General features: G+C 38.1%; 1 protein-coding gene across 1 annotated transcript; it reads left to right on the top strand.

Moving 5' to 3' along the window:
- The first annotated feature begins 307 nt into the window (after positions 1 to 307).
- On the top strand, positions 308 to 27,167 carry RUFY2 (RUN and FYVE domain containing 2). The gene is made up of 18 exons (XM_086467275.1): positions 308 to 335; positions 3,061 to 3,234; positions 3,702 to 3,819; positions 5,092 to 5,193; positions 6,518 to 6,641; positions 8,768 to 8,829; positions 9,353 to 9,418; positions 11,235 to 11,304; positions 12,548 to 12,649; positions 13,446 to 13,562; positions 14,159 to 14,326; positions 15,770 to 15,867; positions 19,802 to 19,921; positions 21,779 to 21,908; positions 22,505 to 22,599; positions 23,653 to 23,701; positions 24,665 to 24,742; positions 25,559 to 27,167. The coding sequence occupies exons 1-18, from the start codon at positions 332 to 334 to the stop codon at positions 25,700 to 25,702; spliced, it is 1,821 nt and encodes a 606-aa protein (XP_086323401.1). The 5' UTR covers positions 308 to 331; the 3' UTR covers positions 25,703 to 27,167.

The following is a 27,167-nucleotide window of genomic DNA, read 5'->3' as shown; positions in this document are numbered from 1 at the left end:
GCGAGAGGAGGTACGACTGCCCTGACGCTCTTTGCCAGCTTTTGGAAAGGCAGCTGCCATCTTTGCTGTCCCCTGCGCTCAGGGCTAGGGACAGAAGAGCAGCCCTGTCGGTAGACCCTGGCCGCGGGGGTTACCGCGGCAGAAAAGAAACAGCAGCCCTGCCCCTGGAAGAACCGCAACCGCCGGGCGGGGCCGGGCCGGGGGCGGGGCCTCCCGCTGCCGGGGGCGCCGCTGGGTGCGGGCGGAGGGGCTGGGCCCACGCAGCGGCGGGAGGGGAGGAGCGGCAGGGCCCGCAGGGAGCGGCCGGGGCGGCGGCTCCTCCTCTCCAGCCATGGGTGAGCGGGGGCTGCGGCGCCCGGGGAGCGGAGCCCCGCTGGGTGGGGGGTGCCCGGGGAGAAGGGGGCCTGCGGCGGCCGCCGGCCCTCAGCCGTCGCGCGTAGCGGCTGCGAGCCGCGTTGCGGCGGCGCCCGCACAGGCAGAAAATGTCCGCTGCGTCGGGAGCGGGGCTGGGGACGGCCTGCGGCCTCGGGGGCTGGCGCCGGTGCCGGCCTCTGGCCCCGCGGGCTGTCAGGAGATGTGGGGGTCTGTTTCTCTCCTTCCCTCCGTGTCGCTGGGAGGTGCGGCCGGCGCTCATGGAAACCAGGTGGTGTGAGGGGGGGACCGTGCTTTGGGAAGGCTCAGGGGTTTGTGCAGGCGAGGACGCTTTAGTGGAGGAAAAGACGTGTTTTCCACTAGCTGTCGGTGAGATAGGGAGACCTCATTTAGCCTGTAGCCGTAGCGACTACACGCTTCCGGTTTTTTTTGTTTGTTTGTTTGTTTTGTTTTTTTGCAAAAATACTGTTTGCAGTAAGGGTTTAGCTGCGCTTCTGGGAGATGAATGTTGTCTGTCGGGCCAAGCCTTGCTAGTGAGATCCGTGCCACCTGCAGGTAGTCCCTTCGGGGGCTGCTGCTTCGAGGTGAGAAGAGCCCTTCATAGCTCGTTTTGCTCCGTCTATGTACAGTCTACCCTATACAATCCCTGAGCAGCACTTACTAGAAAACATGCTACATGAAATTCTAAATTTTGATTGTTTTCTAAGAAGCCGGTAAAGAAAAATAGCTATATGCAGGTAGACCACGCTTTAAAATAGACCTAAAATGCGTTTCTGCCTCAGAAAGACCAGGCAAGAGGGCTGACGATTAAAAGGGCAGGAAGGCTGTCCGTGGGGAGGATCAGCTACAAAAGTCAAAATGAGGTCACTTGGAAAAGGAATTTGTAAGATGCCTTTGGGGAAATAGACTGTGTGGCTAGGGAGGGCTGGCCACTTGAAGTCTGAACGGAACAAGGCTCTTCCTACAGTAATACTTGTATGTAGTACTGTTGATAGTAAACCTAATAAGCAGGGAGCCTGACGTCAGCTTTACCGACAGAAGGGTCTCTGTTGTACAAGCCTCTATCTGTTCCAGACGGGGGTACCGATGCTGCTTTTGGTAGGGTGGGTTCAGTCCCCAGCGGCTGAGCAGGCATGAAGTCGAGAGACAAACTAGTGAGCTGTGACTGCTAACTGGGTAGAGCTGTGCCACAGCGCTGTCTCTAATTGTCTATTGTGTCTTCTAACATCTAGTGTTTTCTGTTGAAGTACTCCTAAATAGAGAGACTGTAGAAGTAGTTTTTAACGTTGTCTTGGATACATTATTTTGGTCATTTTCTTTTTTTCTAGAAAACTGGGATAGGTTGTCTTGTATGGTAATAGGGTAATTTGGTATTTGACGGACAGTTAGGAATACAGAAAACAAGAAAGTATTTTTTTAGTTTCTGACATCTAATACCTCAATACTAAAGCTGTGGTATGCAAGATGTGAGACAAGTAATTTCATTGCTGTTTGAAGAACTGAGAATTATCTACCTGTTATAATGATCTGGGGTTTTTTTTGTTTTAACATATACATATGTTAAACATATCGTTCTTTATGCTTTGTGATGTGCAAAGAGATAAGGTCATACACCAATGCTAAAATTTGCGGAGGAAGAGGGTCATGTTTTTTTCTCAGACCCAAATCTATATAGATATAGACATCTGTATCTCAATGTCTTAAAAAAAATTATGTGTCCATTTGGGTTTTTTTTACTTCATTTGTTAGATTTAATTGCAAATAGTAGAAAACAGTAAATCATCAACTTTTTTTACTTTCCAAGTTATTTTGGTGAGGGTGAGTAAACAGAGGGTTGTTTTTGTCTCTCTTTCAGTTTGGCAAAAATAGAGGGTGGCCTGAATGTTCGAGCTGCTTCATTATAAGTGAAAATAAACTAAGAATCTCCTGAACACGCTCATTTCAGTAGCAGGAGCTCTAAGAAGAGGAAGCTTCTCTATTCTGTCAGATTAAAATTATTTTAAAAAGCTATGGGTTTTTTACTGACTAGATTTAATCCCCAAATGTATTTTTGTAGCGTACATTTGTAAAATTTACCAAAACCATTTTTTAAGTTAAAGCAAAACCTTGAATTCTCAAGCTTTCCTATGTGAAAAATATTCTGTAGCTGTATGAGAAACTGAAATTTCAGAATCTAATACTTTCCTGAAACTGCACCTGGTTTACTGGCTGAGACTATGTACAGCCTAAGAAGGAAAGCATGTGTTTACGTTGCTGTGAAATTAAGACTACAGCAGAAAGTAGTTATATATAAGGAGAGCGATGTCTGTTTCTGTAGGTAGACTGTAATATACCAAATAGATACCTGCATTAATAGGAATGCTGCTTTGATACTCTGGTAAGGGCACTGGTTGCTGTTATGCAGCAGAGCTTTTGAGTGCAGCGTTGGTGCCTAATACCTGAGAACTGACATTGCCAGCCTCATTTTTTCACGCACGTATTGAACCAACGTAAGATCTGTGAGGGTGTTTGTTGGAGTGGATGCTTTTCTATAACATGGTGTTTTATAGCACTTACTAAATTACTCCTTTGAGCTTATCCAGGTTGAGATAAGTTTGTCTTTGAACAAGGTGGCCATAACGGATTTTATTATTTTTGTGTCTCTTCTAAAACTTGAACCATAACGTTATTTTTTCTTTATTGTCTTAGCTGTAAAGGATCCTACGGCTGTAGAAAGAGCAAATTTACTGAACATGGCTAAATTGAGTATCAAAGGACTTATTGAATCAGCTTTGAGCTTTGGCCGCACTCTGGATTCTGACTACCCACCCTTGCAGCAGTTCTTTGTTGTCATGGAGCACTGCCTGAAACATGGCCTTAAAGGTGTGGTAATTGCTGTAGCTGTATATTTCTCATCCCAAGCATGCCATTTTTCTTCCTTTCTCTCTTGAATGAGATAAAACCAAAATGTGTTATGTTGCTTTAAGAAGTAAAGAAAATATGTAAATTGTCACCTTTTATAGTTAATAGTGGCATTATTAATAGTTCACAACATTTATTTTTCCATTTACCAACTTTTTCTTTTGTATACCATTTGTTGTAATTTGTCCAGGGATTACCAGAACCACATGTATGTATGTAGCTTGAATTTTTAGTTAGTCATCCTTTTTTATATTATTTTGTTCTAGCACAGCTATTTTATGTTCACAGCAAAGTAATTAGGAAGATGTCTTTGGATACTGATGAACTGAGCAAGCCGAGCAGTTAACCCTTTCATCACACCAGCTATTTTGAAGAAAGCTACTCCAGTAATTTAAATTAATTCAGTTACTTAATTTTTCTTTTCCTAGTAAGAAAATCCTTTCTAAGTTACAATAAAACCATCTGGGGTCCTCTGGAACTTGTGGAGAAATTGTATCCAGAAGCTGAGGAAATAGCAGCAAGTGTTAGAGATTTGCCTGGCCTTAAGTAAGTAGTATTTCGTAAAATACAGCAAGAAAATAAAAGATGTGATTGAAAATCTACAGATGTCTCATGATTTCATTTAGCATTAGTCAAGCCTTTGAACAGCTAGCATGTGATATTTGGGGAGAGCACAGGTGAATCTTGATAGCTTTTTGTGTTCTCCACAAAACAGCTAAAATATTTTTATGTTATTTTCTGATGTTTCTGCACTCTGCTTTTCTGTTTAGCTTTATAATTGGCTGTACATTACATTCTAAAAGGGTTTGGTTACATTGTGATTGGTATATGGCAGCATAAGGGTTATAATTTATAGCTTTAGCCTTATCTAAAACGCGTAGATACATAACTTATTATTTACTCTTGTTATCAGGCCAGATGAAATAATACCCTTTGCCAAGTGTGTTACACTCTTCCTATCCTGATACAGCATGTGCGTTTTTGTTTTTTTGGGTTTTTTTTGTTTGTTTTTGAATTTAGGTGCTTACCACTTCCAAGTGTGCAAGCACTAGAGGAGGAGGTTCTAAAGGTTCAGGTTTAATTTGTTGGATATTAATGTTTGCCAATTACATACATTTTCATCTCTTTTGAGTTATCTTTCTAAGATACCACTGAATTTGTAAATAAGTATGAGTTAAATCTAGAATTCAGTATGTGTTGTGTAGACCCAGAGAATAGGATTAGGAAGGCAAGCTTGTGTGCAGAGCTGTAATGGACATTCAGCTATTTTTCTCACAATTCCTCTGAAGACTTTATAAGCAAGTTGCAGAAAGGAGGCTGAATTGTTGCAGATGTTTTACTTCAGCTAGAAACAGAACTTTCAAGATTATCTTGACAGGCGCTGTCACGTTAAGAAGGTGGTACTTAGAGGAAACCAGCACTGCTCTTAAGTCTTTCCATGCTGCTAGCCATTTGCTGTGTGAGAGCAAAGCACACTGAAATACATCAGTGTGTAGAAAGTTGCATGTTTTCTCTCTCTGAGCAACATGGTTCATTTTACTGTCAGGCTCTTGTGCTTTCTCTCTTCCTGTTCTTTCTAGAGTCTGCTTCCAAGCCCAGCTGAGTGGATGAAAATTTTTCTGATATCCTAGAGCTTGGAGTCAAAGCCTAGACGTTATGGCTTCCCAGACTGCTTTGCTCAACTAATAGTTTAAAATACTCTTTCAGAAATACCAATTGTTCTATTGACTGCCTATCATCTGATAAGATGTTTAAGACAGTGAATTAACTGATATATTGTTGATTTGGGACTGTTTGTCTTCATGCCGTTTTTTTCAGAACACCACTGGGCCGTGCCCGGGCCTGGTTACGGTTAGCGCTAATGCAGAAGAAAATGGCTGACTATCTTCGTTGTTTAATCATTCAGAGAGATCTCCTCAGGTAAACAATTAAGTAAATTTTATTTACGATTTATTTTTAGCTTTTTAGTCTCCTGAACGATACATTATTATTTTCTATTTGCTACTTTTTAATCCATCCTTAGTGTAGCAAGGTGTAGCTTCTGGCTTGTAGGCTGATTTCTTCCAGACCTCGGGGCAGAGGGACGAAACATCACTGCCTGATTAAGATTCAGGGCCAGCTGATGAGTGAAGGGATGTTTCTTCCTCATCATTTAGGTGGGTCTTCTGCAACATGCCTGGCTGTTCCTTCATAGATGAGGGTGATGGGGAAGGGCTCCTGCTGCATTTCTCTGCCATGGAGAATATGGACTAGAAACCTCTGGAGAGGGGGTGAATTTACCCTTACCATATGCATGGCTTCCTGTTGAGCTACCGTTGCATGGAGGACTATTGCATTGAATTTTCTTTTCCTTTCATAGTTCTAAAACTGGCATTGCTGTCTTCTAGTATAACTTTTCCTTTCTGATGGGGTAGTTGAAGAACGAAGGGGAAAAAACCTTGTCATCTTAATTTCAGTTCTATAACCTATACATACTTTTAAGACTTTTCTTATCACCTAGACTTATCACCTAGATAATGCTGGTATGCCAGGATGATACTGGTGTTCAACAGCAATGGACTTTTTAATTGAAAGCACAGTTTGTTTCAGAGAGTCTAAAACTTTATTTAAAAAATGCAAGGAGAAGGAAGTAAGTGTTGGTATTCTGTTGTTTAGTGGAGTGTTTTTCTTTTAAAAACCTTTTTAGCATTTCAGCCCTTTCTGTTTGTCTTCTCTTACCCATTTAACATCTTACTTGGCTTCTTTAATTTCAAGCATATGTTCATTAAAGTCCAGACCTTTTTTCACACAAGGTAGATTTTTTTACCATTCTTCTTTTGCATTTTCTAGTGATTCTTAACGTAAGAGTTCTCTGACTGAGTGTGGCCAAGCATCCACCTGTTGCAGTATCCTATTCGGAAGTGGCTAATAGCAACCAAGTATAGGGAAGACCCTGTGTTTTGTTTTTTTAAAGGCAAAATAAGTCTTGCCCCCCAAATTTCCCAGCTCTCCAGCAGCTTGTGGTTCATATTTCTGGAGCCAAAGATAGCATCTTTGTTTTCAATAGCCTCTGAGACAAGCTATGCACTTGCAATTTTTAAATATTTATGAGGTGAAAGTATGGGCAGACCCAGTTCATCTGTAAGGATGTTGGAGTAAGGCTAAAATCAGATAAACAATTCAGATTTAGATGTCGCTTATTATTTATTTATTGGATGTAAATATACTGAGTATACCAATAAGATGCAATTTTCTTCTTTAACAGTGAATTTTATGAGTATCATGCACTAATGATGGAGGAAGAAGGAGCAGTTATTGTTGGGTTATTAGTTGGGTTAAATGTGATAGATGCTAACCTGTGTGTGAAGGGAGAAGACCTAGATTCACAAGTAAGTCAATACAGGTAAAGTAATGTACATGCAAGCCATAGGATTTTTATGTACAGTACATTTTGTTACCGTAGAGTTGTCACTTGTTAGAAATCTTACTAGAGATTGTGTAGGGTGTGATCCAGCTCCTGGATCAGTGGGGACTGTTGCATTAACCTCAGTGTCAGTTGAGTCAGACCTTTCGATGCAAGGGTAAAGTTTTATGCTTCATCATCAAATGGACTCAATAGTAACAATGCAGAGTTCTTTCCATCTTAATTGCGTAACTCCTCCTTTCGCTTTGCAGGAGAAGTACCGTTCTATGATCAGTTTATCCCATTCGGTTCGCTTATTGTTCTTCTGGAACATAATAGGAATGTTTCAAGGACCTGAAACAGAAACTTGCTTCGCACAGTATAATAAAAGACCTTGTAAGAGGGTGACTGCTTTCAATCTGCAAAACAAGACTTAGAATTCTTCCTCCTTTGCAAAGTGCTTTGACTTTGAACTGTGATCTTTTCCAAGAAAATCTTGACGGATTCTTTTTAAAGGCAGATGCACAAGTATTTATAAATGTAGGCTGTGTTCAGTCCTGGTTGTTTTTTCCCAGCTTCTTTGTGGAAAAAATTATAATAGTTTCAGTAGTTATTACTATATTTCAACTTATATTTGATGAAAAAGCAATTTCTGTGGCAAAGTTATAGCTAATTTGGTATGTGTGCTGTTGAATCATAGGGTTAACTTGTCTTTGATTGTCCATTCTAGTTACTATTTAATGTTTTAGGCACTGATTTTGCATACCGGATGTAACATTGTAAGTCCTGTAACTATAGAAAACTATCAACGTGCTCTTCTTAGTATTGCGTATTGTATGTGTGTTATAAGTCACAAAAATCTGTTGCTAGCTATGCCTTTGTTATCTGAGGTCACGTGGTGGCTTTGCTGTATGAGGGGAGATAAAACTTTGTTTGAGAAGGTAGTAGTGACTGTCCAGATGAGATTTTAGAGTAATTCTGTTTGTGAAGAATAGTATAAATAAGGCATCTTCTCAGATAAGCCAGAAGCTGCAAGTTGTATTGAGCAGGAAGAGAAGCTTCTGAAGCATGATGAAAGTTGCATCCAGGAGCATCGTTTTGGTATGTTAGAAGAACACTATTCAGTAGTGAAATGGAGGTATGCATACATGGAGAACTGAAACAAAGTAACTTTTATAGAGAGTGTTTTGCTTTAATAAGCAAAATATGTTTTTTAAAAAGCTTCTGGAGAGGAGAATTTTTAGAAAAGATATGGAAAGAACAAGTAGAAGGCTTTCATAGGAAATGGACAGGAAAGCGTTGTATAAACCAAGGAAATGTTAAGCTTTGCAAGTTACTTGTATTCAAAAGCTAAAGGGAACTCAAGAAGGAAGCAGTAGGTCAGAAAAATTGAAACACTTTTGTGTAGAGATCAAAAAGGAAGGGTTTTGGGTAAGCAAACGTGGTTAATTACTATTGTTAGAGGTTCATGAATAGAGTTGGAAGCAGAACTCATGGTAATGTTACTTATAGCATGTATGATTAAATTACAACTTAATAGAAAATAAATTAATGAGATTCAGATTTAGCAAGGTTTAAAAAAATGAATGCAGTTGAGTTGGCACACCTAGGAATCGGCCAGTGTGGAGAGGTACTGTAATTTGGCAAGGAATATTGAAAAACTAAACATGGGGGAAACATCAGTTTGGGCGATGTGCTGTGATAGGAAATCACGTGAAACACTGCAGACAAATTGTCACAAGTCTACTTAATCAGTGGTAGGGTTGAGTAGTATCTGGTAGTTTCCCAAATTAAAGTCTTTATGTAAGTTCTTGTTTAAGCTCAGTCAGAGGTAAGAAGTCACCTTTTCTTTGGGATTTGGTACATGGTACATTGATAACTGTTCAAAGGTAACCTAATTCTTAACAAATACGTGAGACTGCACTTAAAAAACCCCCAAAAGAATCTTATTTAGAATGTTACAGTTTGGTTTTTTGAGCTTCTGTCTGAAACTGGACCAAGCTTACAAAAGCTGATGTAACAGAGGTTTTCGAAATTTTGTAGATACAAGACCACAAATATCAACAAAGTTATTTGTGTGATATGAAACTGTGTACATTTGCTTTCCTCTAGGTTGGGGTGATCGATTTCTCTATGTATTTGAAGAGTGATGATGACATTGGCGGTAAGGAAAGGTATGTCCTTAGCAAATACTTTAGATTTTGCACATTAACACATGGTTTCTTGCCTGGTGCCCTGTTCTTAGTAGAAATAAGTCAGGTTCCATAAATATGAAGTCTTCTGATCTCACCATCTGGAGAAAAATGGCACACTACATTGTTCTGTATTACTAGTTAGCTGGAAGAATATTTGCACTCTGAAGCAAGCCTAAGCAACATCATCTACTTTCTTTACCTGATGGGTAGTATTGGAGAATTGCAATGTGGCAATGAAAAGGAACCTGCTAACGTTTAAGCCCCCAGCTTGGGATTTAGTCAGTGTTTCAAAGAACCAGAGTTATGGCAGAGTAAATAAACATCCTTTTTCTTTTGAGACTGTGTATGTTCTTATGTCATGATTGTGAGATGAAGTTGCTTACTTTCTTTTTAAAAAGCACAATTAAGATGGACATTTACATATGATAGATATGTGTGTTTTCAGTACATAGTTCACGACATCGTTTTGTTAAAGCTGATTTTATTATGTGCTTGCTTTTAGAAATTTACAGATTGCTGCAATTTTGGACCAAAAGAATTATGTTGAAGAACTAAACAGGCAGCTGAAGTAAGTGTGTTACTTTGAACTATACATGTCAGGCCAGTCTTACAGGTAAAACACCTCTAATTCCTTTTGTACCATGGCTTTGTGAGAGAACTTCAGAGAAAGGGGTGCAAATTCTTCATGTTTAGACTGAGGATGTAGTGAACTTGGAAAGGATACACTCTTCTGGAGAGACTCGGGAAGTCTCAGTTTTCATGCTTTTGTTTTTGACAGTCAGAACCTTTATTCTTCAAAGAAACTAAGAACAGCAGGCCAAAACTGATCAAGGTCCTCATGATTCATAATTTCACAGGAATATGGATTTTAACTGCATTCTATTTAACAGTTTTCAGAAAGTCTTACTGAGTGTTCTGGGTGAATCCCTATGTTTTGTTTGTTTGCCTTTCCTAATATTTTAGTTTGTAACTTTAATGCCCAGGACCAAACTGAGTAAGTTCATTGCTTGCTAGAAACTAATTATACATTGTAGGTTGTTGTTCCTGCAGCAACAGTTTTCAGGAAAGCAGCCTTTCCCCCTTGCTTTGCTGGATAGAGCAAACCTAGTCTACCACTGTGTTTGTTACTGTACGAATGAAGGAACAGTGATTGTAATTCTCTGAGGAGTATTGTACAATATTAAAAGTGTGAGAAGCTAGAAAAACAAAAAAAAGAAAAAACCCCAAAACCAAACAACAAACCCACAAAGAATATCTGTAGAATCTGTCATATAGCTGATCTTCTTGATCCCTTTTTGAGACGTAATCATATTTTTTCAATTTTAATGCTGGCAGTCTTGGTCCTTGGTTACTATATGGCTACTTTTGGGGTAAAGATATTCTGATTTGAAATCATGTCAGTCACTGAACATAAACCTTCAACAGGACAGAATAACTGACTGTGTCAGATATGAGCAAAATGAAAGTAAGTTAAGGAGGAGAAAGGAGCTGTCACAATTAAGAATAGTGGTGCTTGTGTGATGATAGTTGTCATTATTCAGGTGAACTCCTGTGTATTGAGTATGTTCTTGTATGCTGGTTTATGCATGGAATTACTTGCAAATTAGTGGCTCAGCAACTCTCCTATTTTATTTCACATCAGCTGTTCCTTTCCTCACATCCTAAAATGCATTAATCTCCTCTACCTTGCCGTTCTTAATGAACTGGTAACTTCTGAGGACACCACAGTATAAATACATGGGAAAGTAAATGGTGTTACAGAATAGGGTTTGGTTTCGTTTGTGAAGTGCAGCCTAAAAAAATGTGCCTACAGCAAAAATAGGCAATCAGGTAATGGAGAAGGCCTGGATGTAGTTTGGTACGATTAAAAAGCACAGAGTAATAAAGGGGAATAAAATTCAGATGAGACTTTTATAAATGAAGTCAACAAGCATCAAGAAAGAGGTAGCCTGAGGATAAATAACAAAAAATATGGAGAAGCAAAGAATTTTATAAAATAAATGGGTTTTGGAAGAAGAGAACCTGGAGAATGGTTTTGTTATATGGGGGAAAACACTGCAAGAAGACTGTAAACTGTCTCTTCAGGGCACTCATTAAACGTTTGGATACAATGTAGTTGTGAGGATAAAGGAAAGGGAGAGTACATGCAAAGTCATACCTAACCAGGAGTTTAAGCGAACAAGGATCATTTTGGGAGTTGGAAAGAAGTGTATAAATGTTCAACAAAGGAGACTAATTTTCTTATATTTAGGAAAACCTCAAATAATGGGAGCAGACCTTTTAGCACTTAACCATTAGGCGTTGTACCTCACATTAAAGCTTTTGAGCTTGGTTGAATGAGTTTGATGTAATCCTGAATAATGTTTTTTCTTTTTCTCTTTCAGTAGCACAGTTAGCAGTCTACATGCAAGAGTTGATTCACTAGAGAAATCAAACACTAAACTGATAGAAGAGGTATTATTTTCTTTTAGCAATGTGTAGCAGATACTATTTACTCTCAAACACTTTTCGTAAATATACTTATATTATTTTAATGTACATAAGTTCTGTATGATATGTTTAGTTACTTTTAATCTAAGAAGAAATGCTTGAAGAAAAGGTGTAGTAGCTGCAGGGATATGAAGTGAGCTTGCCTAGGTATCCTGTAGCATCATTAAATTAATTCTGTAGAGCATTGCAATTTCCCACTTTGGACAAAACCAGAAGAGAAGCCTTTCTTAATGCCAGCTGCCAGTCTGATTTTGTGCAGATGACTAGTCCGCAAAGGGTGACACCAGTTACTACAAAGAGACAGAAAGTAGTTCACTGAGCAATTTCTGTAACCGTTCTCAGCTTTAGCCAAAGGGTTGTTTCTTGCTTATTTAGCATATGCTTATATACAGTTTTTAGAATTGTCTAGCTCTGGTTTTGTATTTATATCCTACATTTCTGGTTATCTTTGATGCTTGACTAGATTCCAATATTTTTAGCTTTGTAAGAGCAGAATTTTTTTTTTTTTAATCTGAGGTGCTTGAGAAATAGTTAATGAAGTGGAAAACTGAAATGTCTAAATTCAGCTGTTGAAGGGATAAGCTTGCTCACTCTGAGTATTAATGTATCCAGATAGAGGGAAAACATTTTTTTCTGAGTGTTGATTGCCAGAGTATTCTGGTTGCTTTACAAGTCTTCAGCCCAGCTGTCCACCTGTTTTGATCAGCTGGCTTATAATTCTGACGTTATGGTCTGTACTGTAGGGTCCAGTTATAATGTTTCCACTTTTGTAAATACATTTTCTTTTCATTTGGGAAAGATTTTCTTACGTAAATTGCTCCATATGAAATATTAAGAGGTCCAAAAAAGAGCAAAACTCGATATATTTGAATCCAAGTGGAAAGAAAAACTTTAGGATGAGGAAAGGGAATTGAGGATCTTTAAGTCATGATGAAGCAATGAAAACAAAGCCTGTTCTCTACTAGACATGAAATAATGAAGTATCTTAAGTACACATTCTGTTGTGTGATGAAAGTTAGTCATTACTAAAACCAGGAGCTTATGTTTTCTTTAAAAACAATTAAACCTCTGTTTGGTGAACTGTGCGAATAGTTCAGAGAATGTCTTGGTCTTGCATTCATCAGAACATTTTTTTCTTTGTGACCCCTTTTATAAGGGGTCATACTGATTTTCCCCTTTTTCTTTTTTTTTTTTTTTTTCTTTTCAGTTAGCGATAGCCAAAAACAATATAATTAAGCTCCAGGAAGAAAACCATCAATTAAGGAGTGAAAATACTCTTATTTTAATGAAAACACAGCATCATCTAGAGGTATGTTAGTCTTGCCACATTTAATATGTAGCAAAGTCATGTGGTTCATTGTCGTTCAAATGTTCTTACATTGCAACTTATAAGCAGTAGCTGGGCCAAATCTAAAACAACTTTTATTAGGGAAAGGACCTGTTACATCTGGAAAGGTTTATAATGGCATAAGTATATTGAAATTATGGGACACTGGATTGTTTTATAACCATATGCACATTTTATAGCATTTTTCCTTGTATTCTTTCTATTTTTCTTTCCTTCCTTTTTTCTTTAGACTGTAAACTATATCTAATAGCTTTTAAGGCAATATTACCTGAAAATCTTGTCAAAACAGCGCATATTTCAGTTGGCAAACTGTCTCTTCTGACCCGTCTCATTATATGGAATATCATTTGGAGTAATCATGTATACAGCTGCTGAACCTTTTTTTTTTAGGCTGTGATTTGGAGCTCTTTATGTGACTACTTGTATGGGTTTTACAGGATGATTGGTAAAAGCACAGGTTAAGCAAATGTTTGGATTGCTCAGTGTTGAAACAGTTGTGTGTTAGAGTGACTTACTGAAGGAGGACCTCACTGTAGTACAGCTGTTTATTTTGCTAGATTTACTCAATTCATATTATAAAACTGATGACCACATAGTGGAAGTAGCTCTTTCCATGGTTTGTACTGTGCTTGGAGAATGTATTTTTTAGCGATTTTTATTTATTTATTTATTTATTTTTTCCCCCACAAGTCATAAATTTATGCTATTGATTGCCAAACTTGTGATGAACATAGATAGATTCTCTGTATCTTTGTAGGCAACTAAGGTGGATGTTGAAGCAGAACTTCAGACATATAAACACTCCAGGCAGGGTTTAGATGAGATGTACAATGAAGCACGTAGACAGCTTCGAGAAGAATCACAACTTCGACAAGTAAGTGCTCTTTTCTAGGATTATACAGCACTTCTAGAAAAGATTGAGCTTGAGAAGTGTCATTATATCAATATATCTAGTTTTGCTTTTGCTGAGCTTAGATGCTGCCTTTAATTGCCTTTTCTCTAACTGCCTGTAGTAAAAAGGGTTTTTTAAGGAGCAATCAATACATCAGTATTTCTGTAACAGTGTTGCTAAAGAATGGTAGAGAAAATACATTTTCTTTGAGAAATATTTAGGTACTTTGTATGCTCTGTATATATGCTACATCGTTCTTGTGAAAATAGAAATCCTTTAGCTCTATTTTTGTAATTAATGCTTAGTCAACTCTATGCAACATTGGCAGGGTAATTTATTAGAATGTGAGTTGTCTTCTCCCAAACTTAAAAAAACCTCCACATTGGTCACTAAGTACACAAGAGTGTAATGTTCATGTACTGGATAGTTTGTGAGGTTAGAGGGGCAGAATTTCTGAAGTGATGAAATGGGTGGTGCTGCAGCTCTGTTAGAGTTAGCTTTTGTATTTTTCAAAACAGAGCTAAAATGTTGCATAATTGTTTAAATATTCTGTGTTGCATTGTGTTTGTGTTTTACAGGATATGGAGAATGAGCTAGTGGTTCAAGTTAGTATGAAACATGAGATAGAACTTGCCATGAAGTTGCTGGAGAAGGACATCCATGAGAAGCAGGATACCCTCATAGGCCTTCGACAGCAGCTTGATGAAGTTAAAGCAATTAACATGGAAATGTACCAAAAGCTGCAGGTAGAGGAACAATCTGCTTTTAAACTGACTAAATGACTTTGATTGCAGAGAGAGAGATGCGTTACCGTTTTGCTTAGTTAAATAAGCTGTTTCCTTAATTTTTGGTTTCTTTCTATTTCTTAGGTTCGCTTTTCATTTTGGAACAGTACTGATGCAAGCATGATTTCACACAAAGAAGTTCTTAATGCAGTCACTTAATGTTAGTGCGTTTATAGAAGAAAAGAGCATGAGAATAAGATCATGGCCTAATAACATGCTATGTGGAATAGAGAGAGTAATAGAATATCTAGTGATAATGACACTTTTTGGCCTGTGTTGTATAAAAAACCGAGAGAATGTAGGCACGTAGTGAGGAATTAGAGAGGAGATCTGAACTTTCGGAGTAAAGAAAGGCATTTGGAAAACAAGGTTGTGTTAAACGTAAAAAGCTAATTACAGGGTGGGGTTTTTTTTGTTTGTTTGTTTGTTTGTTTTTTATCTAATTAAGAAACTCTCTAACAATGCAATGCTGCTTCAGGAGAATGCAGATCTCAGAAGCCCAAAACAGTTAACAAATGACCAAACACCAGGGAGGTTTAGCAGTGAGCTATTTATGCAGGTTTGACTTATAGAATAAATTATCAAAAACAGCACAAGAAACCCAGTCAAATCTGTGGCAGAATGAGGGGGGAAAAAAATCAGGATGCTGCAGAGAGATAATTGACACTACTTTTTCACCTGCAACTGGGAGGAGACTGGACCAGAAGAAGAGAAATATAAATAAAGCTGGGAAAAAAAAACACAGGAATGTTCTTCAGTATGTTAGTATCTGTAGGCTTTTGTTTTATTTTAAACCTGTGCTTCTGGGGACTGTGGGTAACACTGATTTCACTTGATGACATTCTGGACCGCTTCCTGGGCAAAGGGATTAATCATGCCCAGTCTCTGCGGTTTAGGGACCAGTTGATAGTGTTGATCTGTACAGCAAGGCTAATGCTTTACCTTTTACATGGATCTTCAGGCTGTGGTTGTAACAGCTCTGCAAGCAGTCAAAATTGTGAAATGTGGTAGTAAAATTCCTAAAAGATTTTTAGGCGCACTTAGTACTTGATATGAGTTGGACAACCTTTAGTGATTTCCAGGACTAAGCGTCTTAGTTCTTCACTGGTAAGGTTCTAATGGGCTACTTAAAAAGATGATCAGTGAATTTAAGTTGACTTGGAATATGATTGACTAAGAAAGGAAACCAAAATGAAAAATGTATACTTGTGTAGTACAAAACTACACATTTGCTAGGCATAAAATTTTAAGTACTGTCAATTACATTTTTCAGTTGGGATTTTAAAAATAATCAAAACCTGAAGCCATTTTAACATTTTACCCTTCAGATCCTGAAGAAAAATCCCCCATGATGGAGCAGCGAAATATATACTTATTTCAGTTTTAACCTTTTTTGTAACACAGGTTTCTGAAGATGCTATGAAAGAAAAGAATGAAATAATTGGTCGATTAGAGGATAAGACCAATCAAATTAATGCAGCTATGAAACAACTAGAACAAAGGTACAGGCCCATCTTTGGTTTTCTTCATTCATGTCTCCATCCCCTTACATTGTACTGCGTTCCTACACGGTTACCACTGAAATGTAACTTACTGAAACTTTAACTAGTGCTTTACTGTTTAATTGTTTTTCTTTTTAACAAATACAGTTATTTTAAACACAAACTTAATATTTCAGTTTTCTTCCTCCACCATCTTTCTTCTAGTCCTAGGTTTTTGTGCTGATATCAAAAAGTTGTTCTTCCGGCTGTTTCAAAATTCTGATTCATTATTACCCCCCTTTTCTTTTGCTCACCTGCATGAATGCGATAGAAACTAAAGCATTAATCTTGCTTATACTTAAGCATGTGCTTAATATAAATGTTTAATGCCTTCATGGATCACTGCTGTATTTGCTGAAGCTATTAAAATTGGTATCTGTTGCTTTGGAGATACCATTATTTTCAATGATCTAATGAGTTTTTACACTGAAAGGTTGAAAAGTGAAAGACTAAAATTCCAGTATATAAATTTACGCTGTGATTAGACTGCATGCATTACATAGTATTAAAATGTGATTCATATGTTTTAATTTAGTGGCCTATATGCAACAATGATCTTTTTAATTGTAAAATATAACACATCCATAAACCCTGTCATGTTGGTGTTTGACATGTCTCTTTTTTTTTCTTCATTTAAATCTGATTATGAAAAACATGGTTATATATTAAAAAAACTAGACATGAATATTCTTTTATTGACATCCTTTTTTCCTCTTTTTTCTTTTTCTTTTTATCCTTTATCCCAATTTTTGTTTTTTACTATTTTGCTGCCTTCATCTGTCTTTGATTTTTTTTGTCCACTGCATTCATGAAGTGACAAAGATCTGTTAACTCAAACTAGGACTATTGCAATGTCATTCATCAAGTGTGCCAGCAATGAAGCTCAGCACCAGTATAAACTTGTCAAAGATATATCATTCTGAAAACTCCTCCAGATCTGTTATCTTTAAATAATTATTGATAAAATACAACTTAATTCTAAAATTACAACTTTAAATATAAAGTGGTATTAGAAATACTGCACTGTAACTGATCATAGCTGGGTTCTAATTTGTTTTCTGAAAGAACATCATCTCCGATCTCATTTTACCCCTCTTTAAAAAAAAAAAAAAAAAAGAGAAAGAAAAGTAAACTACTGCACTATTATTAAGCAAATGTAAGCTAGTTTTCTAATGCTATTTAATCACTTCTTAATTGTCGAAGTTTATTTTAAAAGGTTAGATATCTTTACTTTGACTGTACATTTTTGACATTAGTTTCTAATTAGTAATTTTTCCTATTCTTTATGGTACTAATAGATGTAAAAAGTAGCCCTTCTGACTAATATTTCCCTTCTCCCCTGCTTATTTCTTTCACTTCTAGGCTGTATGTATCCCAAAAGCATGCTCTGTGTTGGGTTTTTTGGTTGTAACTAGCACTGTTTTCTTAAACAGAGTGATAGGAGTTTGGGGGAAGGGGGTTGAGTGCTGTATCAGAACGAGATATTTAAAAACAGAGTGGTGCTAACATACACGTTTGGTATGTACAATGAAAGAATTACAGGGCTTGGGGGTAAAACAACTAAAGCACAATTCCATTTTGCCGATGTGACGTGGGGTGGAATATTTTTGTGGAGTTACAATGTGTTTGGAGCCTGGACTTGGATGGGGCTCCAGAAAGGAAGGACAGCATGCTCTAGCAGACTTCGCAGCCGTGACTCCTGCCTAGAACAGCTGCACCAGGATAGCCACAGTGGAAGCTGTAGTAATGAATAGGATTTACATTTAGGGCCCAGATCCTGAACTTGTCTGACTTGTTTGTCAGCTAAGGATCTTGCCTGTCTGTAGCCATGCCTACACTGTAATCACAACCTGTGGTTTTGCCCACCCCCTTTTCGCTCCCTCCACCCATCATTAGGCAGTCTTCACATCTCACGTTCGAGTTGCTGCTTGCCTGCACTGCAGAAATTAGTTTTAGCTGCTGGCTGTCCTTGATGAGCTTCCCAATGTTTGCTCTGAAGTGTAGAGGGGTAGTTGACTGGGAAAAGAATCTTAGGGCCTTTCAGCAGAAAGGGATGTGTTTGCAACAGTAGGGGCAGGACGCAATAATACAGAAAGGATTTCTACTCCATGATTATATATTACCTTATTCCTTGGTTTGGAATCAGAAGGAGCCGTTAACATGGGCTGGCTACTAAAAAATAAAAATAAATAAATATCTCCCATCCTTAAAGAAAACCCAAACCAGAAACACTGAATAGAACAGATAGACCATAGCAGAAATGGGAGCGCTGGCCATCTCACGGTCATTATGCAAACAAGTATCTGCCTCGGTATCATCCAAATCACGAATCCTGCTGCAAACTCGGTCCAGCTCAGCATTGGTCTGAATTCCAGCGGTGTAGTTAGCCTTGCTGCTAGTCTAGAGGATGGTGCTGTAGCTTGGGTTGGCTAGCGTGTTTCTTGGGTAGCAAGGTCCTTTCTACCTTGTTTGTGGAAACTACACCGCAGTTTAATTTGTGATTTAGGGAGGGGTTTCACTTGCTTTTGGTGTTACTGGCTTCTTTAGCTTCATTCAGCTGCTTCTGCCCAGTGAATTGACCCTGCTTTTTCCCCAGTATTCTCCTTTCCATACGTGTTTTGGCCTTCTGTGCACTACCATTTCAGATGTGACTGGGAACATTCTTAAAATAACTGGTATAGTTGAACGAGATAGTACACACTTTCTAAGGTAGTTTAATTCCAGTCTTCTATGACTTGTTTACTGGCAGCTTTTGGAAACACCTGCTGGTGCAACTTCATCAGTAGAAGCACAAATGTAGACGTATTGCTGACTTAATTTCTTTTTGGCTGACATTGGGAGTTGTGAGTTACTCTGCATTCAGCTAGCTGCTGGGAAGCAAGAAATCAAGCACACAGAGAGAGTATCACAGATTTCTTCCACCACTTACCTGAGAGGCTCTTGAAACAGTTTTGTTAGACACGACACAGCAGGTGGGGACATTCAGTGGCATTTTCGAGGCTCTTTTACTCTCCTGCGTTTTCATCAAGACAGGTGTAGCTATGGTATAGCACAAGTTCCATTTTAGTACCTTTACTTTTGTTACATTACATCAATCTTTTTTTTTGGACTGAAGAGGTGACCAAGCAGAGAGGAACCATGGTGAGCTAATGGATTCCAGGGGGAGTGCTAGCTGAAGCAGAAACAAACCCCTGATTCAGAAAGGAAAGATTAAATAAGAAACCAAATCCCTAATTTCTAGATTAATCCGTTTTATTTATTTTGTCTATAGTATGGAGCTATTTTAACCAGTGTAAGAATGCATTATTTTTAATACGGATTATTTAAATTGATTTAATAATATGTTGTAGTTGAAGTAATTCTGTAAGTGTAGTGGGACCTGTCAGGATGTGTCTTGTTGTATTAGGCTAGTTAAGTTTTTTTGCTGTCTGATTGCAGTGCTCTGTATTTAGCCTTATGCCTGAATTGTTTTGAGCTGCTTTTGCACAACACATGCTAGGTGGTTAGTACAAGCCAAGTACTTTTACAGGATTTATTTGAAGTGGGGAAAAGCTTCCAAAAATAACACATGAACATATGCTAAAGAAAAAAAAAAGCATTAAGGTATATGCTTCAATTCTAAAATATGTATCATCATGCTTTGGCATCTGTTATTCATAAGCATAAAATAAAACAGAGATTACTTACAGTGATTACTCTCTTACTGTATGAAAAAACAGGAGCTAGTTCTCTAGGCATTGTATGGATTTCTCATTTGAGTTTGTGAGTTTCCCCCAAACTTTGTTTTTATTTAGAAATGTTTCTATTTCCCCATTTTTCTTTTATTTGTCTTCTTCACCCTCTACACCCTAGTTCTAGCTTCAGTTTTACCCAAAGTTGATTTGAATTACACCAGATTGCAGCAAGCAGAGAAGGCTCAAATGGAGGCTGAGGCTGAGGATGAGAAACTTAAACAGGAATATGTGAATAAATCTGAAAGTCTGCAGAAAGAATTCTCCCAGAAGGAGAAACAACTGTAAGTATATATCTTTCCTGTTTGGAAAAATACACAGCAGTAAACATTCTACATTGCAGTATGTCCTGTGTCTTAATACCGGCTGGCTGTTGATAAATGATTTTGAACAGAATGTAAATACTAAATATCTTCATGTTAGGTACTGGCAAGGTGGAAGAAAATACGCCATTCCAAGAAAGTCAAGCTACCTTTGGGTGCCTCTAAAATGGTGTGCAGCTTGAAAGGAAGGGGAAGAACAGCATTATTTTTGTCTAAAAGTGCCAGCTTAATTCATGAAGAAATTATCATAACTGGAGGAAAATATGTAGTGTAGTAGTAGTAGTAGCAATACACACTTTTGACAAAACCCACAAGTATGTAGTAGTATAAACTTAAACAGAAATGGTGTAAGAATAGTTTTATTGGTCAGGCTTATGAATAAGGTAGAAGTGGTTTAACTTACTACTGTGCAGGAAATAAAAAATAAAACTCCACTGGAATCATAAATAGTAAAAAGTAATATAAAAGCCAGCCCTCTAGTCTTTCTCTTGTTAAATCCTTCAGTACTGATTTAAATCAATACATAATGTAAAAAGCTCCCTGTAAGGGCAGGTGTTTTCCCGGTTTGGAAAGGTAACAAGTAAATTATTTAAGACAGTGCAAATCTGTGGCACAACAAGGATTTGGGCTTAAAAATTAGTGATTTCCAATCCAATTACTAGCCCACCCTGCCTCTCTTACAACTCTGAATGTTAATAAACTTGTTTAACTGTCATGACAAATGTTCACTTTGCTACCACAGTCATCTTTGCAGATTTTGGCAAAAGAACAATTCAGACCTCAGCCTTAGAATTCTGCAATTCTGAAACCTCAAGGTCATGTTCACTTCTGATCTTTTCCAGACAGATGCTGAGGTAGTGTCCCGAAATGTAAGTCTTTCCTTTAAAAATGGTTTTGATTTTAGAACAGGAAAATTCATGTGGATACAGGTTTTCCATCAAAAAACCTCGCATGACTGCTTTCAGATTTTTCCCTCTTTTTGTCATGTTGGCACAGTTTAGATCTAGAAGGTTGAGCAGTGTGCTTCCATCCTTTAGTTTCTCTGTAACATTCTGAACACCAACTCTTCTGTGAAACTGATAGTGAAATTCCAGCTGGAGTGGATCTTCCATCAGAGCAGCCCTAATTCTTTTCACTGGACTCCAGTTAAACTGGTAGATTTTAAATCCTTTTTTATGTTAAACCTCAGCTATGTAGGAATACATAGAGTACATAGAATACATGTAGAAACTCAATACAAAAATACTAATTTAAAGTCCTTCCTCCTTTATTTTCAGTTCTGTTCAAAATGCCATAAGCCATAGTCTAAAACAGAAGATTCACATGTAATGGTATAATATTAAATAACCTTTAAGAGCAGCAGAGATACCTGCAATCATTGTCTGCATCACCAGTGGCAGCGTGGTTGGCTGGTTGGGTTTATTTTAGAAACAAGCTATGTAAGGTTAAGGGGGCTTTGCCTTATGCATGTTTAAAAATACTTCAGAAGTTTGTGGTTAATCTTCTCTTGCTCATTTATTACCAGGGTCAGCTCTTCAAAGTTATACCGTATTCTTGGTCCTTTAAATACACTACTTTTTAAAAGCATTTTCTGAGTGACAGTGTTTTGTTTCATTTATTACATTGCTGTCTAAAATAATATGATAATGATGCATTATTTCTGTTTTAGCAAATGTGCAAGCTGATCATTTGTTTATTATGATGATAGTATATTGCACCCAGAAATAAAAAACACTTTTTTTGTGGTGGTTTTTTTCTTTTAAAATGATACTGTTATGCACAGTGAATTTTTTTGTTTGTTTGTTTGGAATATTCTAGGCTTCAGCTGGAAACAGATTTGAAGATAGAAAAAGAGTGGCGGCAAACCTTAGAGGATGATCTTCAAAAGGAAAAGGAAACTCTGTCTCATCTGAGAATAGAGACCCAAGAAATAATTAACCTTAAAAAAGTAAATTCTGCAGTAAAACTTGACTAGTAATTTAGAAGAAGACTGTGAAGTTAATTATGGACGTGGTTATTTTTAAGAATTTCTGCAAGTAGATAAGAAAAATTAATGTATTCTCACAAATAGAATAAGAAAAAAAAATTGTTTTTTTCACTTCCCATTCAGTCCTCAGGTCAGAACTGAGTGCTTTGAATAAGGAAAAACGAAATCCTTGTTCTCCTTTCTCAGTTGTATTGAAGACTCTCTTCTCATCATAGGGCAGAAAGTGCTTCAGCTACTCCCTGACTTGGTATCCATGTCTATATAGTGGTGTTGGTCTCTGCAATCAGTTATTTTTGTTTTCTTCCTGGAGAGGACTGCAGAAGCAAAAATGCTTCCTCTCTTGGGGTCTAAGAGAGTTTAATCTGGAGTTGTTGCTCTTCGAGCGGGATTTGGGAATCTTAATAGAGAGTGTGGTGGATCATTCATTCACTTTGCTTTCTCTGTAAGATCAGCTTTGGTTAGTAGCAGTTTTCTAGGTGGCAGGCAAATACAATTTTGAGAATAATTTGGGCTTTTTTGGTATTTGTTTGTTTGTTTGTTTCATTTTTTGTTTTAAGGAGTTCCTTAAGCTTCAGGAAAAGAACAAGCAACTGAAAAGGATATGTGAAGACCAAGAAGCTGCTCTTCAAGAACTGGCATCCAAGCTGAGCGAGTAATTTCATTACTCTTGATGATGATTTTGTCATATAAACTTGAATTAAGAAAAATAGGATGGCGGTCATATGAATTAGACTGTATACAACAATATTGCCTAGCCTGTTAGCAAAAAGAAATGTGTCTAGTTAGATCAGGTCTGTTCATTTTTGGTTTTGGCTGGTGGGCTAGCTGTGAACTCATGGGTAACTATAGTGCTCTGAGTAGAAAATCCTAGTTTAAAAGGGCCTGGGGGCATTAGGTGTTGTTTTGCATTGAAAATGGGTTGGCTAGTTTGCAGTTGTGGCATTCCCAAAGCAGAACTCTGGCTCCAGCAGGACAGTGCTTATCTTTTTGTGAGGATGCATGTTCGTGGATTCCTTTCTTTGAAGAGATGAAGGGTCTGTGTATGACAATCATGGGCCATAGTTGCTAAGTCTGTAGAGGATGTAAGGGGTGACCTTGTGAAAACCCCTTCAGACTATAGTGAGCAGTGAGCTCTGAGCACAGCTCTCGATACTGTTACATGTTGTTAAAGTTCCATGTAATGATATCTAAGTACTTTTGCCATGACTAGTGTGGGCTTTCATGCCCTATAGAGTAACTTAGTATATATACTGTCAGGAGAGAGAGAGCGCACGTGCGAGAGAGAGATACACTCAGTCGGTTCTGAGCGGGTTGGCACAAGATGGCTGTGGGGAGGCCGTTTTCTCCATAATGATGTGATGTGGTCTTGTACAAGTCCAGAAGTTTAAATTCTGGTTTTGTACCAGTGCTGTGTGCTAGCTTTATTTGCACAGAGCTATGCTGGTACAAATTTCTCTTATCCACATAACCTGAAGCAAATTTACAGCCATTCGAAGGATTCTGAGCCCTGTGGGGAGAGCTTGTCTTTGTATAGTACTTTGTACAGCAGGGCATGATACTAATTGCATCTCCTGGATGCTGCTGTAATATAAAACACTGACTAAAAGTTTAGAGTGCTTTGCTTACAATTTTTTAAGTATCTGCAAAGTTGTTAGACCATAACTGACGATATAGAAGTTTGAAATAGCATTATCTTATTCTTTAGATCAAAGCTGAAAATAGAAGATATAAAAGAAGCGAACAGAGCGTTGCAGGTTAGTAGTATTTGGAGGAAAGAGAAACTTTTTTTTTAATGTTCCCTTTGAAATATTTTGTAACCATGAGAAGACTTCTCTCCAACAGCAGCTATTCAGAAGAGATTTATTGTATGACTTCCTTCAGTGGGAGAGAACCAGACTCCTTGTAACCTCACAGGAAAAAGATACTCAGTTGCTTTTGATTTTTTTGTTTGTTTGTTTGATGTACAGCTATGCATTTTGATGCTTTTCTTGTGACGGCACACCCTTCTATATTTTACAACACGTATCTGGGACAATGTGTAGCCAACTGAGCTTAAATTATGTTCTACTACTCAGTGATCAATAAATATTTGATCATCCTAGGAATTAAGTAAACTTGTAGCACCAAAACTGATGAAATATGATACGTAATGTTGAGAGTTTTGGAACTTTCTTAACGATATGCAGGGAGCACTTGAGAAGAGAGATTTTGCTGGCACATGTTTGATCACATTGTATGTCACCTTGTGTATTATTTCAGTCCAAGTATAGGTATCTGAAATGGTTTTGTGGAGCAGACTCCTGTTTTTATTAATTGGTTTAGACAGAAGGAAATTAACAGTTCTTGACACTGTCCTGGTTTGGTTTTTTTTTTTCCGCTTCCCTGCATCTTGGGGACTGTTCCTGTGTGATGAGCAGGGCAATAGGCTTCAGCTCGGAGACTTGGCTGCCTTTCTGCTTTTCCCAGCTCAGCCATTGACCAGCTTTCCTACCTCTAGCATGTTCTCTTTGCACCTGTTCCTGCTTCATCTTGTCTTACAAGGTTTTGCAGTGTTTCGGAGCAGTCTTATACTGCTTTAGTGTCTTTGTGACATTATGCTGGTCTCGGGGCATTAAGCAATTCAGGCAGTAGGTGTGTTGCTATTGATTTGTCTTGTCCTCTGGAACCCAAAGTTTAACTTCATCAGATACATATAGTTACGGTAATTTTCTCTCCAGGGCCAGGTTTGGTTGAAGGACAAAGAGGCTACACATTGCAAGTTATGTGAAAAGGAATTTTCTCTTTCCAAAAGGAAGGTAAATCTTGAACAAAATTTCTTCCAACTTTTTACATGTGTTGTGAGAAGAACATTAATAATTATAGAGGTGCGGCATGAAATGTCAACGCTCAGATGAGTGCATAGTTACTTTTGAGATGTCTTTCTAGTTCTTTGGTATGAACAGTGCAGCTGGGCCTCAGTTTCAAAAGAAACACTGCCTTTTGGTGAAGTGCTACAAAGGAACATACTTAAAAATTACTCAGCCTGCTTTGTGGACTCATTATCTCAAATGCCCCTCAGCTCTGGCACTGTTATAATTTGACATGTGTGGAAGTCTCTTTATGGCGTTTTTTTGTACAATAGACTAAGAAACTATGAGTTTATTGTTGTGTTAAAGTAAAATGTAGTGTTAATTTCCATGCTTAATTAATGCGTGCAGGAATTTTTATTTTACCTTTTTATGTTAAATCTCAGTTAGCTACCTGACAGAATCCTCCGCTGTCTTCAATATCATTGCTTATATTGTATTTTTATATAGCAGAGTATGTTCTTAATCCAGGGATTGAATGAAATCTGCAAAGCATACACACACAGATAAAATAAAAATATATACGGTCTTTGACAGACCATCTGTCTGTCTGTCTGTGGTGCATCTAGACCATGGTCTGTCTAGGATTGCATCATAGTTGGGATTTAGGTGAATTATTTTTTGAAAACTTGATTCCGTGCTCAGACCAAAGAAGTGGAATGAATCACCCTTCGGATTGCTCTGTGTGTGTTGTTTATTGGTGTCCAATCACCAAGTATATTTCCACTGTGAATTGTAATTTGTATTCTTCTCCCCATTATTTAGCATCATTGCAGGAACTGCGGTGAGATCTTCTGTAATGCCTGTTCTGACAATGAGCTGCCTCTGCCTTCTTCACCAAAGCCTGTTCGGGTCTGCGATTCCTGCCATGCAATACTTATACAGAGGTGCTCTTCTAATGTGCCATAAGGTTATTTTACAAGATGTTTACTACCTTTTGGTATTTAGCTAATCCTGTTAAAAAAAAAAAAAACCAAAACAGCAAAAACCCTAACTAAAGAATGTACAGCAGTATTTCCAGAATTTCAGGTAAGCAGTTTAAAGTTGCATTTTCAAGGTACTGTGGAGGAGTTACTTGTCTGCTTCCTCTTGAAACAGATAGAGAAAATGGGACCCAAACATAGAAGATGCATGTGTGGAATTTACAGATGACAGTGTTAGTCTAACAGATGGCTCAGAAGCTGTTTTGCAGGAAGCAGGGCAGTTTATAGAGAAGGCTTCAGTGTTAAGATGTATTTGACAAGTATCTTAGTCGTTATGACCATCTCGAAAAAGGTGATACACTTACCTGCTTTTAGAGGCTAGTCTGCAACAAGTCCAGCCTAATTCTGCTGCAGAATGTGCCTGAGGTAGGCTGCTGTGAAGCAAAACTGTATGGTAGTTTTAAATTGTATTTAAGAAAAGCAATGCAATTAATGCAGTGGTCCGATAAGTTATTGCCAAACACCGTATTTGTTTACTTCCCCTTAGTTACCAAGATTTGATACATGCAAGAATATTGCACTGACAACTCTGTAGTCACAGGTATAAGGGGAGAGTCTGTCAGACAGCCCTCCTGTCTGTCAGGTGCTTCTAGGCATCTGATGTAGGAAGGTGCAATTTCCTCAATTATTTTTTAAAACTAACTATTAATTTGACATATCCATGTTTCTATTAAGAGAGATGCCTGTCACAAAATTTTGTGACATTGTCTGTACCCTTGAACAAGTATCTTTGCACTGTTCCTGTGTAAGTTGTGCTTTCGGGCTTGTGCATGCAGTCACTGCATAGCTCTAGCAGCGGAGCGAGTCTGCCAACAAGACAGACTAGGGTTTAAATACTGGGGACCACATCCGTCCTGGGTTGGACAGGAAGGTTCTTACATGTTTTGTCATCATTCTCAGACTGTCAGAGTTTGTTCCTAAACTTCGTTTTCTTTCCAGTGCACTTCTGAGTACACCTAGGTCTGACCACTCTTCATGCCGATGGTAACTTCTCCAGGAGTGTAAACCCTTATTCTTCCTGTAGGCAGACACAAATACCTTTGGTAAATTGTCCTCACTTCCGCAGCACGGCACGCGAACTGATCTGCCCTCATCCCTTTAGCTGCTCGTGCAATGGAGTCCAGCCATGGAACCTCCACACTCTGGTCAGCACTGACGAGCTGTCAGCAGAGTTATCAGCCCGGTCGTTCCTTCAGCCATGGGGTTGGAATATTCTTACTAATGGGAAAGGAGAGGCTTTGAAACAGACCTTTTCATTGTTCTTGCACTTCATTTAGCTTAGCTTTGTCTTTCGAGGGTAGGTATTTAGTTAACATTCTAAAAGCTTATACAGCTGTTCTTTTTAACACCTCAGTGTAGATGCTTACGTAGGTTTTGTAAAGAAAAATGGT

Source organism: Leptosomus discolor, chromosome 6 (assembly GCF_034619465.1).
Source record: "Leptosomus discolor isolate bLepDis1 chromosome 6, bLepDis1.hap2, whole genome shotgun sequence".
Taxonomy (NCBI): domain Eukaryota; kingdom Metazoa; phylum Chordata; class Aves; order Leptosomiformes; family Leptosomidae; genus Leptosomus; species Leptosomus discolor.
This window is presented reverse-complemented; position numbering and strand designations above follow the sequence as displayed.